General features: G+C 38.6%; 1 protein-coding gene across 4 annotated transcripts in view; it reads right to left on the bottom strand.

Annotated features, from left to right (window-relative positions):
• The window catches only part of RBM6 (RNA binding motif protein 6), an 80,565-nt gene that overhangs the window by 31,480 nt on the left and 35,065 nt on the right, over positions 1-14,020 (bottom strand). For all 4 annotated transcript variants that reach the window (XM_081937920.1, XM_081937923.1, XM_081937921.1 and 1 more), the window contains exon 6: positions 13,509-13,582. In XM_081937920.1, the coding sequence (XP_081794046.1) occupies positions 13,509-13,582 (74 nt within the window). The remainder of the gene's footprint in view (positions 1-13,508; positions 13,583-14,020) is intronic.

The raw sequence follows: 14,020 nt of genomic DNA, 5'->3' as shown, positions 1-14,020 counted from the left end.
CAGGTATAAATTTAAAAAACCGTACAAACAATAGTATACATAGCTAAAATTAGATTAAATAGCCCCTGTACGAATTTATAAAAATTAAAAACAGACCATAAAACCAATCATAAAAATTTAAAAATAAAACTGAGGTGGGAAAGCTGGAATTAGGCCAGGCCGGCTAGCTGATACAGGTGGGTTTTGAGTTTCTGACGGAAGGAGCGGAGGTCCGTAGTCATTCTAATGTCAGGGGGAAGGTCATTCCAGAGGGTCGGGCCCATCACAGAGAAGGCCCTTCCCCTAGGCGTCACCTGCTGGCACAACCTAGTGGACGGCACCCGGAGGAGTCCCTCTCTGTGTGAGCGAATCGGCTGAAGGGATGTATGGGACAGGATTATGGGTGTGGGCACTCCCGTGCATGACCCCACTGTGCTCCCCCCACTTTTCACAAGTGATCCAAGAAAGGTTAGCCATCACTGACCTAGACAAAGATGTACTTATTTGAAAATGATATCCAGGCCGCCCTATGATATCCTTTTCAAGTATAATAATAAAGATATCAGTTTCTTGACATGGAATCAATAGAGATAGCTAGTATCATATAAAAGTTACTAATGGAGTAAATACTAAAAATTTATTTTTCTTTTTTGTGATTTAAGGAACACAAATAAACAGATTATTCAGATAACTATTTAGTTCAAATTATACATTAAAAAAAAACCCAAGTGAGCAGCTGTGCCTGGCATATCTGCCCCCCACCCTCCTCCCACAATAGATTAGAGTTGAAGGGATCACAAAAGGGTAACAGGTGGGTTGCTCCTGGTTCGGGCAGGTTTAGGGGAACCGGTAGTGGTAATTGGGCCTGGGTCGCCGAACCAGTAGTGATGGTTAGCTGGCCACGCCCCTGAATCAGCCCACTCCGACGCTCACCCTGCCTCACCTTCACTTTGTGTATCCACAGAACTGCCTCCTCCTGGCTACACAGGTAAGCATTCGCGCTAATCTAGCTCCCCTTCACCCACCCACTTCCTGCTGCTTTTCCTCCCACTCCTCCCCTGCATTGCCTGGTCACAAGGACCGAAGTAACGATGATGGGGGTTAAGCAGAGACAAGAGGACGCCCGGAGGGGCGCTCCCCTTCGGCCTTGGTGGCAGGGGTTGCTTTATCATGCGCCTCCTTTCTTTCTCCGGCCCCTCTCCTTCCCTTGCTTGCCTTGGCAGCAACCTGGTAGTAGTAATCGAGCAAGGGAAGGAGGTGCGCGATAAAACAGCCCAAGTAGGCGGTGTGGGCGCTGCTATGACATGTGTCTTGCTGTGCATGCCCCGAGTGAAGGAGGCGCCAGTCACAAACCTCCCACCTGCATTCAAACCAGCCTGCCTCCTCTCTCCCCGCACAGGCTCTCTGGAGGGAGAGGGAAGGTCTCTCCCAATACCGGCTTCTTTCCTGCCCTCCCTAGGGGGAGAGCACAAACCGTTTGGCGCTGAGATAGAAGCAGGCATGGCGGCGGGAAAAGCGAGGCATCTTTGCCAGCCTCCCAGCTGGCAAAACATACATTTTAGCCGGTTCGGTGGGCATGGCTAGGTGGGGCAGCAGGTGACTGAGTGGGTATGGGCGTAAATGATGTCATGTTGGCCACACCCTCAGTCACATGCCTCCCCCCACCTAGCCATGACCACCAAACCGGTTTAAAAAAAATTTAGAACCCACCACTGGAGAGTAAGCAAAGAGAATTCACTGTTTGTGAAATGTACTTTCAGCTTACAGATCTGAGCATGCTGGGTGCTGTCAGAGCCACCAATTTTCTTTCAACATGTATGACAACAGGCAGAACAACCAGAACTGACAATATAGGTAGATAGTTTCTGCCTTTGGGGATCAGCCATCAATAGTAAAGGAACAAGCAGTCAAAAAATATAGTGCAGAATAGCATGTACTAGACCAACCGTTAAGATCTTAGAAAACATATTCAAACATCCTGATGTATCTATACCTGCAAAATCAAAACTGTGGAAGCCCAGGTACTGCCTTTATAAAGTTGAACTTGAAAGAACAGGTAGGAAGAGTACAGGTAATCGTCAACTTACGACCACAATTGAGCCCAACAAAATTTATGTTATTAAGTGAGACATTTGTTAAGTGAGTTTTGCCTTATTTTATGACTTTTCTTGCCACAATTAAGTGAATCACTGCAGTTGTTAAATTACATGATCACATGGTTGTTAAGTGAATCCGGTTTCCCCATTGATTTTGCTTGTTGGAAGGTTGCAAAAGGGGATCAGATGATTCCAGAACACTGCAACTGTCATAAATGTGGGTCAGTTGTCAAGCATCAGTAGTGCAAGCATCAGTTGTAGTGTGAAAAACTGTCACAAGTCACTTTTTTCAGTGATGCTGTCATTTTGAACGGACACTAAATGAACTGTAAGTCGAGGACTACCTGTATTGACAATTCTGAATTTTAGTGTTGGAAAAAATTCCTGAGTGTTGGAAGAATTTTTTGAGAATACTATGGACAACCAAGAAAATGAATCAATGTCTCATTTGAACAAATCAACTCAAGAGTTCTCACTTGAAGTACAAATAACCAGGCTCAAATTATCCTACTTTCGATACATTACATGAAGACCAAGTTCTCTAGAGAAGACTGAAATACTAGAAAAGATGGAAGGAAAGAGAAGATAATAACAGCAAGATGGATGGACTCAATTACAGTGATGATGGGTGAGACCAAACAGGGACAGATCATCATGGAGAAAATCTACCTATGCGGTTGCTAGAAGTAAAAAAAAAAACACCTTGATGGCACCTAATCATCATAAGACTAATTAACTGTTACACTTAAGTGGACTCTTTATCTATATTTCTGACATAACCGATTGCTGTCAGGCCTGTAGTTATGTTTCTTTTAGGATCTTTGGCCTGCCACACTTTCTTATAATTTCCTATGTGTTTCATTAGTGTAGCAGTTGGGAGGGGGGAATAGAAAGGAGTAGAATTGTGGAATGTTTTGTTGTCATTCTTTCTAGAAGCTCAAGGTCATCTTTTGTCTCCGCACCTCGACACCTGACTGGAAGCAGAGGGGTGTGGATGCCAGCGTGGAAGATGATGATTGGGACATGTGATGGATTTGTGGGTTTGGGGATAGGATCATGAACTTTCAACTGGGTGGAATTCCAGGAAGAGAATCAGAGTTGGAATTCCACAGACGTGCTAACATGCCTGTATGATTAAAATGGAACTTTAAAGATGATTCTGCCTTGGTCTCTGATTGATTTCATGCATGGTATTTAGAACTCTGACAGATACTATCTTTACAACAGTTTTTCAGCAAGACATGCTGAAGTAAGGAAGAAACTGGAAAAACTACATATAGATTACATATGATCTTTTGGTTATAGATGTGATTTACTGTTTAAAAAGTCATATCTCATTTTATCATGTCTTCTCTCCTCTTAAACAGCATGATATAATGTTAATATTACATTTAATTTTCAAACATGCACCATTTAAAATATCTGGAATCAAAAGGAAAATCTAACTGCTTATTTCTCTAATACAGGACTGTCAAGCTCGTGGCCCACAGCCTGGATGCATCACATGCTGGCCACACCCACACCCAGTTTCACAAAGGGGAAAGTCATGATAAGTCACGTGACTGCGCGAGTTTGACACCCCTGCTCTAATGTCTTGAAAGAGCACTAGACATTGCTGGAACCTTCACAATCACTTTTCAGAATTCAGAATCAGAATTATCATGGCATCTGTGTACTTTTTCTTTCCCCTCTATAGTTGAGCACTATATAGAGATTATTGCTATAAGCAGTACAATATTAAACTGAATGATGAAAGAAAACAAAGAAGCCATTTATTAGACTAGCCACAAACCAAACAACCACTTGAACATAGTGCATATTAATGAGATGTAAAAACAAAGGACCAATTTTTTCCTTGTATCACATAAAACATTACTAGGCTGTCTTTTAACACAGAGCGCCCCAATTCTACTGGGCTTTCAGAATGAATACCATCTTGGTGTTCCAACCCCAAATATATCAATATTGCATATGAATATAAGGGGTGCTTCAGCTGCTCTAAATAACTTGATTTCTCTTAGCAGAGTGAAAATACAAAACAAGAAAGGGGTAAATGAATATTAATCAGTTCCTATTCATGCAATACATAGGAAGGGGGAGTCAGGTGACATATAAACTTAATAAAGTATTATTATATTATTGTCAAAAGATTTTATGAACTACTATGCAAGCAATCAGTTTCGTATATTTTAATATACTTGATGTAGGAGGTGACAGAAAGTAGTTTTGATATACAATATACAAAAATTAAATGTTGAGTAAAATCTTTGTATAAACAGTAGACTTTGATATCTCTGTCTTTTTCAGCTATCAGGAGCTACAGCAAAGTATTTTATGAATATGATGGATTTTGCATGGGACTATTTTTCTGTTTTACTGGTAACAGACATTTTAAACTAGAAAAAAGTTATATCAGCAATTATAGCTAAGCACCATGATTTCCATTTCTAATACAGATAATTTATTTCTGTATTCAATGAAGCGCTGTGCTACAATCAGCATTCTGTATTGCATTCTACATAAGTATCTTAATGTATACATTCTTTTAAAGCTCCATGTAGTAAATAGCCAAATACCTAAACTTAATGTTTCCATATTGTTTAGTTTGTATATTCTTGCTGATGAAGCATTTTAAAAAGGAAAAAGTTATAATCAAAGTGTTAAAGTATTTCTACACAAAGTCTGTTGTAATTGCTCTTGATTAGATAAAAATAGTCAGTTTTTATATTCTGTTTGGTACTAATATTACTTTACATCATTATCCACCAGCAATAATTTCATCAAAGCAAAGAAATTTCCTTTTTTTAAAGCATAAGTCAAATGAGGATTAATTCAACTGTACCAACCTATCCTGCTGTAGGAGGAACTTAAGACAAAATTTATAAGCATGCCCCAAGATGGCACAAATTAGAAGAGGAGCAATTAGAAATTTTGAAGTGTCAATAATTTTCTAATGTAGGGGAACATTATTTCCAATTCAACTTCATTAAGTATGTCCATGTTATAAGCCCAATTTGGACTTAAACATTATTTTTACTTCAAGAAAAATATCAAATCACAGTAACATTTTACAGTGTGAAGGTACAAAGAGAGAAAAAATAGCACATCAATCTATACCTTCATGGAAATTTGCAGCAATCAGAAAAGTGTAAGAAAAAAGCACCCAAAAACAAAGCACAGAAAAATTAAATTAGAAGGCAAGAGAAGAAATAATCTTCAAGATTTGGATACAATGACAGGTTCAACAGCAGCAACCATGCCTGAAGCAATTTTCACTACACTCCTTATGTTAATGTTCTAATGTTAACAGGTTTGAGCAACTGAATAAAACATTATGATGGATTTCTCCATCATTCTTCATTCAAAGTGCAGTTTCAAGAGTGTTGTGATCCTCAAAATGTTAACATAGCTGAAATGTCAATTATGATCAGCCACAACAATTTATCCCATAGTTCAGCGATGGCGAAGCTTTTTTGGCTCGCGTGCCATAAGTGGGGGGAGCGCAGGGGGTTAGTGTTCGGGCGTGCCGCACCCATAATGCAATGTGTGACCCCCCCAGTGAGCATGCACGAAGCACTACAGGCGCAACCCCCATTTTGTGCATGATTTCTTTGCCCTCCCCAGGCTCCAGAGGCTTTATAGGAGCCTGAGGAGGGCGAAAACAGCCTCCCCCACCCCTCCGGAAGCCCTCCAGAGGCTTGAGGGATCTTCAGGATGCTTCCCTGAAGCCTCCAGAGCAGTCAAAACGAACCTCCGAGCAATCGGGGGGGGGAGGCTTTTTTCGCCCTCCCCAGGCTCCTATAAAGGCTCTGGAGCTTGGGGACGGCGAAAAATGGCTTTAAAAAAGGGTGAACTCAGCTGGCCAGCGCACACATGAGTGCTGGCCAGCTGACAGGGCAGCGCCTCGCATACCCTGATAAATGGCTCCTTGTGCCACCTGTGGCACACGTGCCATAGGTTCGCCATCACTGCCATAGTTAGCAGTGCTAATACCTGGAAGGCCACAGATTCACCACACTACTCTAAGAGTTTTGCAAAAAAAATAACAGATCAGATGGGAAAAAATAAAAGGAACAAAAAGACTAGCTGACAATGGATTTTCTCTCTCGGTTAAATCATTGACATATCTTTCTTTGCACGATGAAAAAGCATGCAACAATTAATTCAACAATGCACCAACGTAACTAGATTATAATGTTCCTTCCAAAGATAGGTCTTAACAGACCTTAAAGATCCCTCAACCCACCTTGGCAACTTACTTCTAGGACAGCATTCCACAATCCTGGTACTACCATGTTTCCCCGAAAATTTGACATGTCTTGAAAATAAGGCCATGCCAGATTTTTGGGGTGGGCAAAAATATATGCTGTCAGTGTTCCAAATATCATGCAGAATTAAATCCCCCAAAAATTAGTCCATTGGAACCCCCCCCCCCCCCAGCCAGGCAGAGTACCACTCACCGACCTAGTAATATCCCAAAGGCACCAAGCCATGGGAGCTGGAGGGGGGGGGGGGAAACAGGCACTCACGTGGCTTGGCACCTTTGGGCTACTGCTGAATCGGTGAATGGCGCTCTGACTGGCTGGAGGGGGTTGCATGAGTACCTGTTCCGCCCCCACCCCCCACTTGCGCACCTCCCAGCCTACTACGACCTGGGCCAGCTCTCCCTGCAGGCCCAGGGCGCCGGCGCTATCCCTGCACTGAAGATGGCTTCTTTTGCGGCTTCCAAACCCCAGAAGTCTGCTGCCAAGTCTTCCAGCAGCCAGGGCAGAGAATCTTCCAGCAACTGGCCCACAACCATAGAGCAGGAAGCGCACTCCCAGAGCGGCCACTGCCAGAAGACTCTCTGCCCGAACTCCAAGAAGACTCTGTAGCAAACTTCTGGGGTTTGGAAGCTGCAGATGAAGCCATCCTCAGTGCTGCTCTCTTGCGAGTGGGATCCCAAAGAACCTGGCGCAGGGACATGAGGATGCGGCAGTCTCAGAAACGAATGGCTGTGTTGCGCTGTCGCAGCAGTGTAACACAGCAGCCATGAGGTGACCATGCTTGCTGCCTCCTGCACCCCCAGAACAATAAGCTCCCCCCCCCCCGATAATAAGGCCAAGGCCATATTTTGGGGGTCAAAAGAAAATAAGAACCCTGTTTTATTTTCAGCGACACATGGTATCATCTTTTAGTATCCATCTACCATACCACAGCATGATACAGAGACCAGCCTCCCATGCTTCATCAAATATATTCACACCCTTATGGATTCTGGTTATGTCCATGGATTTCAAAAAATATCAACTTGAATTAGCCCAAAAATATCTAGCTACATAAGATTCTAGCTAGTTTAATAACAAGAGGCACAAACAATTAATATAATGGAAACCAATACAGGTAGTCCTTGACTTACAACAGTTCATTTAGTGTTTGAAGTTACAGCGACACTGAAAAAAATGACTTATGGCTGTTTTCTCATGATTTTTTCAGCATCTCCACAGTCATGTGATCAAATTCTGATACTTGGCAACTGATTTGCATTTATGGCAGCAGTGTTTGGGGCTCACTGCTACCTTCTGATGAACAAGGTCAATGAGAAATCCAGAATTCACTTAACAACTGTGGCAACAAAGGTCGTAAGATGGGTCAAAATTCAATTAACAACTTTCTCACTTAGAAACAGAGATCTGGGGCTCAATTGTGGTCATAGGTCGGGGACTACCTATATCTTTAAACACTGCCATCACACCAGGGGTGAAATCCTCCTGGTTCAGCCCGGTTTAGCTGAACCACTAGGGACGATTGTTGTTAGTTCTGCAAACCAGTAGTAAAAAAAAAAGCTTCTGAGGATCGCGCAGCTCAGCTGTGAGTAGCACAATCGTCTGAAGTTTCCCCCCTCACCCCACTTTTTAAAGCACTTTTTTCTTGCCTATTCACCGAACCGGCAGGAAAAAAATGCTTTAAAAACTGAAAAAATAAGTTGAGCACGCCCACCCAGTCACATGACCCTCACCACCAAGTCATACTCACAGAACCAATGGCAAAAAAATTAGATTTCACCAGTCTCACACTATATTCAAGCACACTGAAAAATGTATAACTCGTAAAAGATTTTAACTCTAATTAAATAAGTTGTTTTGTTTTCATTTACTTTCCAAAAAGCCAGCTTATTCATTTATTTCAGAACTGGGTTCTGATCTTCATAAAAACTGAGAATAATTATATCATTTTTACCCCACCCTTTATTTTCTACCTTTTTACTCAAAGCAAACTAAACATGTTATTGCTTTAAAGAGGCTAGAAAAACAACAAAAAGTTCCTAATGTTCCTTCAAATTTATGTTTCTTCAAACATACTATTATTTTTTCTTCCATTGAATATTTTAATACAGAATACCATTTATGCTTAAAATTCCTCAAACCATTGCAATACTAAGATAAATACAAATATGATGCATTGTGTCTATTTAATAAGTTCAATACAAAAATTAAATTAATTTAGTTAAAATTAGGTCTTCTCAGTATAAAATGAAGTATGTCCACTTGATATGGAGTATAGCAATTTTACCATCTGGATGTCAACTAAGTTTCCTTGCAATCTAATGTAGACAGTTTACAGAACTCATGTTTGTTACTCACTGGTACTGCATATATAGCAACAAATCATTCTCTATGATGCATTTTCACAATTGCAGTTCAATATGGTCAAAATATCCATGTCAATACGTAAACACAAAATTTGAACTGGAGAAATGTTTGCTATTTTTATGCTGGAATCTAAACAATTTCAATATCAAGTTTCTAGCTACCATAGTTATTTATTATCTGTAAAGTACTGTTTTCTCTGAATAAATATCTTTAAAAATCATACATAATTAGATAATTTTTATTTGAATAACAAAAAAAAATGTTTATTGCAGAATGTAAATATCTGACATCAAATCTATTTGAAAAATAGAACCACCTTTAGGGGAGAAATCTGTGAAAACTAAGTGAATTACAGAAGTAATTTCCCACTTACCCCCATACATGGAATCCCAAATATTTTCTTGGGCCTGAATCTTTGATGCATATAAGAATGCATACAGGGGCTCTTTTCCCCTTGTGTCATGATTGACTAAACATGTTCTTACTGAATCAATAATCAATAAACTCAAATTATTTTAGTGAGAAAATATTATCCTTGCCCACTTCAAACCTAGCCAGAACAATGACCAGCCATTTGTCATAGTTGCCAACAGGTTTTCATTAAGTCTTCTAGTGCACCTTTATAAATTATGATTCAAAGAATCATAATTCAAATACATTAAGTAACCCTTATATATAAGCCACATATTCTAATGCTATTTACTGAATGAATGTCACATAATGAAAAATGTGCAATGAATCAGAAATGGATCAGGCAATCCTGTAATATATTCCGGACAGAGCTACAATTTCATCTAAATTTTGGAATTTCCTAACTGAAGGGCCTTCTCTGCCATTTACGGATATTTGCAGGATTCCCATGGTCACATGACCACAATTTATGATGCTTCTGCATCAGTGTTTACTTCTAGATTTCAGCAAAAATGCCCCACAACAAACAATGGCTTTGCTTAACAATTGCTGCATTTACTTAATGACTTTAGATTCCCTTAATGACCATGGTGATTCACTTAACAACTGCCACAAAAAGAGGTTTTAATATCAGGTTGGTCACCTGATGACCTGATTTACAATCATCATGGCTCAAGATCATAATAGGCAGGATCTTTTAGTAGAGGACAACATGTACACAAAAGGAATAAATACATCAAATGACTTGCCTAGGTCATATTTTTAAAATTCAGATTTTTTTTCTTAAAGATTAAAAAAAAAAATCACATGAAAGAACCGAATGCCTTCAGAAAAAAAATGAGCATTCAATAATACCAAGGATTTCATTTGCAGGGCTGTTATTTAGCAGAAAAATGAAAGAGTTAGAGCCTTAATACTTAATACGTATTGATTCATATAAGATTTTTGTACTTTGTCTCAGTAATGAATTTTAAAAACTAGTATCTTGCAAACATACTAATATGGAAACACACACACACCCAGACCAAGCAATAGACAACTTAAAACCAAGCTATCCAATGACAACTTTGTACAAATCCTTAAAAGGAACACAGGAAACTCAGGAAGTTTGGTTGAACATAACGTATGTATAACGTAAAGGCAGAAATACCACTTGCACTGTTTGATTCCTCACTCTGCAACAAATGGTTATACTATCGCAAATACCAAAGCCTAAATTTCAAATAATTCCCTCTATTCAGTGTAACAGTAATTCAGCATAAATTTAGGTTTTGCCTTCCCTTCATTGCTGCCTTTGTTAATGTAGTCAAACAATGTTTCTAAAATGCCAAGGGGAAATTTCAACGTTCAGTTTTATTCCAATCAGCTAAAACAGACCAAACCGCCAGAAAATTTTATATTATAAAAGTTTATATTAAAATTGGGCATAGAAGATTTATGTACAGATGAAATCCCCAGGAATCTAAAATATTCATATATTCATAGAGAAAATCTATGTGGTCAGTAAGAGTTGAAAACGACTTGATGGCACATAATATCTCTCCCCTCCCTCTCCCCCCTCCCTCTCTCCCCCCCCTCTCTCTCTCACACACACACCCACACATGTCAAGGTCACTGAACAAAATCAAGATGGAACCTGGTCAATCTGAGTTAATAATCAAAACATTCACAAAATTTAATGGTAATATAGTACCAAAAAATGCACTTAGTTGAAATACTCATTTCTTTATCCCTCCACCCCATCTCTGAGTAAGTTATTGGAAAGAGATGGGTATGTTTGTTCACTTGCAAAAGGAAGCTCAACAGGTTATTATTAGGCTAGTCAACTGAAAAGAACTCCCATATCAATAAATATTATTAATAACAACTGGTTTAGGTCAGTTGAATAGAATAAAAACTCAATTATCTTTTAAAGTTTTCTTAATTTTCCTTACAGAACTGAACAATATCCTTCACTAAGTTCAATATTTTTAGAAGTCACCTAAAACTGAATTGCCCAACATCACTAAACTGAGCAACAAAAGTTATTGTTCGAACTAATTATGGCTCCAAAACCACCTAATCATAAGCTGTGGACTGTAGAAATACTTTCAGGTTACCTAAAATGAAGTATGATATATCATAAACTAGAAAGAGAATGAGGGAAGAAGAGGTTGCTTCCATTTTTTGGCAGTTCGGTGATAACAATGGGTACTGAACACATAATTTTGTGGTTGGTTCTTATCAGTGAAACGTTTACTAAACACTAGTCATATTAAACATAAGGCAGTATTTTCTTTGCTGGTATTTATATCACAGAAGGACTCACTGGAGAAAAGCCTAACGCTGGGAAAGATTGACGGCAAAAGAAGAATGGGATGACAGAGAATGAAGTGGCTGGATGGAAGTCACTGAAGCAGTTGGCGGGGGGAGGGGGGCTTAAATGGACTCCAGAGGATGGTAGAGGACAGGAAGGCCTGAAAGAACGTTGTCCATAGGGTTGCGATGGATCGGACACGACTTCGCAATCAACAACATCACATTTTAAGGGTTCATAGGCAATTGCCTGATGGTCAACTGAAAGTACATTATACAACTATTTTGTATTTCCCACCATTTAAACAGCCAATTTGCTGTAATGGTTAAGGCACCAGGTAAAAAAACTGGGACGACTGTGAGCTCTAGTCCAATATTAGGCATGAAACCAGAGAGGTAACTGAGGGCTAGGCACTCTCTCTCAGCAGTCGGAAGAAGGCAATAACAAATCAGTCTTGAAAATCTTGCCAAGAAACCTAAGGGACTAGTTCAAGCTATTGTCCAGATTCATAACATGCACATTAAAAAAAACAAAAACACATTTAAATTCAGTGAAATTAATATTCCACTTCTTTTACAAAGATAAAGGAAGCTTAGAATTTCAGTGTTAAGCTTCTTTTCTAACTGCTTCAGAACTTTTATATATGAAGAAGATGTAAAAAGGTGGATGGTTCTATCGTTTTAATTTAATTTAGTTTAATGATTTGAAATGAATCTTAAATACAACTTTGCTTTTAAATCTACTGGGGATGAACTATATATTACAATCAATGTAGAAGCAAAATAATATGCCCACTGGAAAATCTAGCTGGAGTTCATAATCTACAGGGACAGCAAGTTCATAATTCTGCCTTTTTTAAAACTTCCAAATCTAAAATTCTATTTGAGTATTGATAATTTGAGCAATATAGGCAAGAATTATGTTACAATGGGATAAAAATATTTAGCAACGTAATGCTTATTTATTTTATGATTTTTTTGCAGCTGAAGTTTCCAAGTGGACAATGATAAAATTGAGGTATGTTTTGACAAAAAGACACTGACAATGAAAAGTTGGTCTGATTTATCTCAGCCACGCTTGACTCAATTATGAATCTGACATAAGTTTAGATTTATGAATCTAAACATTAATATTAATTTATGGATTCAATTTGTTTAAAAATGACCATTTCCAACTAATAGGAATTTCATTAGATATGTTATAAATTCCATAATGGGCCTACCTGAAACAACATAAAAAATTAGATGATGATCATACAGAGTTTCTATATGTGAAAAATACTGGGCTCATTTTCAAAAGACAGGCTTATCTTAATTATCTCAAATATCTTAATTTATGATTTTTACTTATAAAATTGCAAACATAAGAATCTAGCCCACACTATCACTGAGTATATATGGGCGGTTTCCTATTTCTTTTTCTTTCTTTCTTTCTTTTTAAAAAACATTAAAGATATTCAGATAAACCAGGTACATTTGCAGTATACTAAACCTCTTTTGAGTAGCTTCAACTTGCACACAATTAATATAAATGCAGGCAGACAATATAGTTCCACCAGATAAAATCACATAAACAGATGGAGCGAGCATACAAACAAGATTTCTCACTCAAAACTGAATATTAATGTCTAGCATAAAACCAAGACAGGTGCAAGTATATATTCAAGCATATAACAATGTTGCTTACAGAGAAGGGAGTTTGCAGTACAGTCAAGATTGTCAGTTTGTTGTGACGCAGTCAAGAAAGTAAAAACACCTCAGATTGAATGCTTGAAATCCACTAGATACGCAAACTCACAAGGACAACCATCAGAACTGGGAGCATTTTCCTTAAGTACCACACTTCAAATCTATCACGCCAGCAAAGCATGAACATGTGAGTGTAGATAATTCAGGAAAACTATGTGATTTTGTAGTGAAAGTTTAAACCTGCTTGTATTTCTGGGAGATCTGAGGATATTAGCTGCCATAATGTACACTTTGGAATAAAAAGCCTTTATCTGAATTTTGCTTTTTTTAAAAAAAAAATGCTAAGTGTTGTCCACCCCACAAAAATATTCTTCTAGCAGCATTTTCAACCGAAGTGTAAAGCAACCTGGTTGGCTTCCATGCAGGCGATGGCCTCTTCCAAGAGGGAAAACTCCACGCAGATATAGCCATAGTTGTAACCTGGGGACAGCATTTAAATACAGACGGGATTTGCGTTAGTGCCAGAAAGCCATATTTTTAGCATCCAATTCCCCCATTCCCATAGCACAACCCAATTATCACCACCCTAGACTTCCCACAAAATAAAAGCAACAGTTGATGTTCTTTGTAGATAAGCTTCAACTCAGGTTTGGTCTCGATAGTATCATAAACCTATAGTCATTTTCACTTATTCTGAATTTCTCTAATATAAGTACTATAAGCAATTTGGACTTCTAATAAGAAAAGTGTAAAGAGACATATACTCACAGAAGTAAGTTAGCACTTCAGAACTAATCTTATTACAGAAACAGTTATCTATTTCACAAATTCAGGTTATTGGAATCAGCTTCTAAACCGATACATTAGCCATGTGAACCAATAAAACCCAAAGTAGTTTTTAGCTTATTTTAACTTTTC

Source organism: Natrix helvetica, assembly GCF_964273705.1.
Source record: "Natrix helvetica genome assembly, chromosome: 1".
NCBI lineage: Eukaryota > Metazoa > Chordata > Lepidosauria > Squamata > Natricidae > Natrix > Natrix helvetica.
This window is presented reverse-complemented; position numbering and strand designations above follow the sequence as displayed.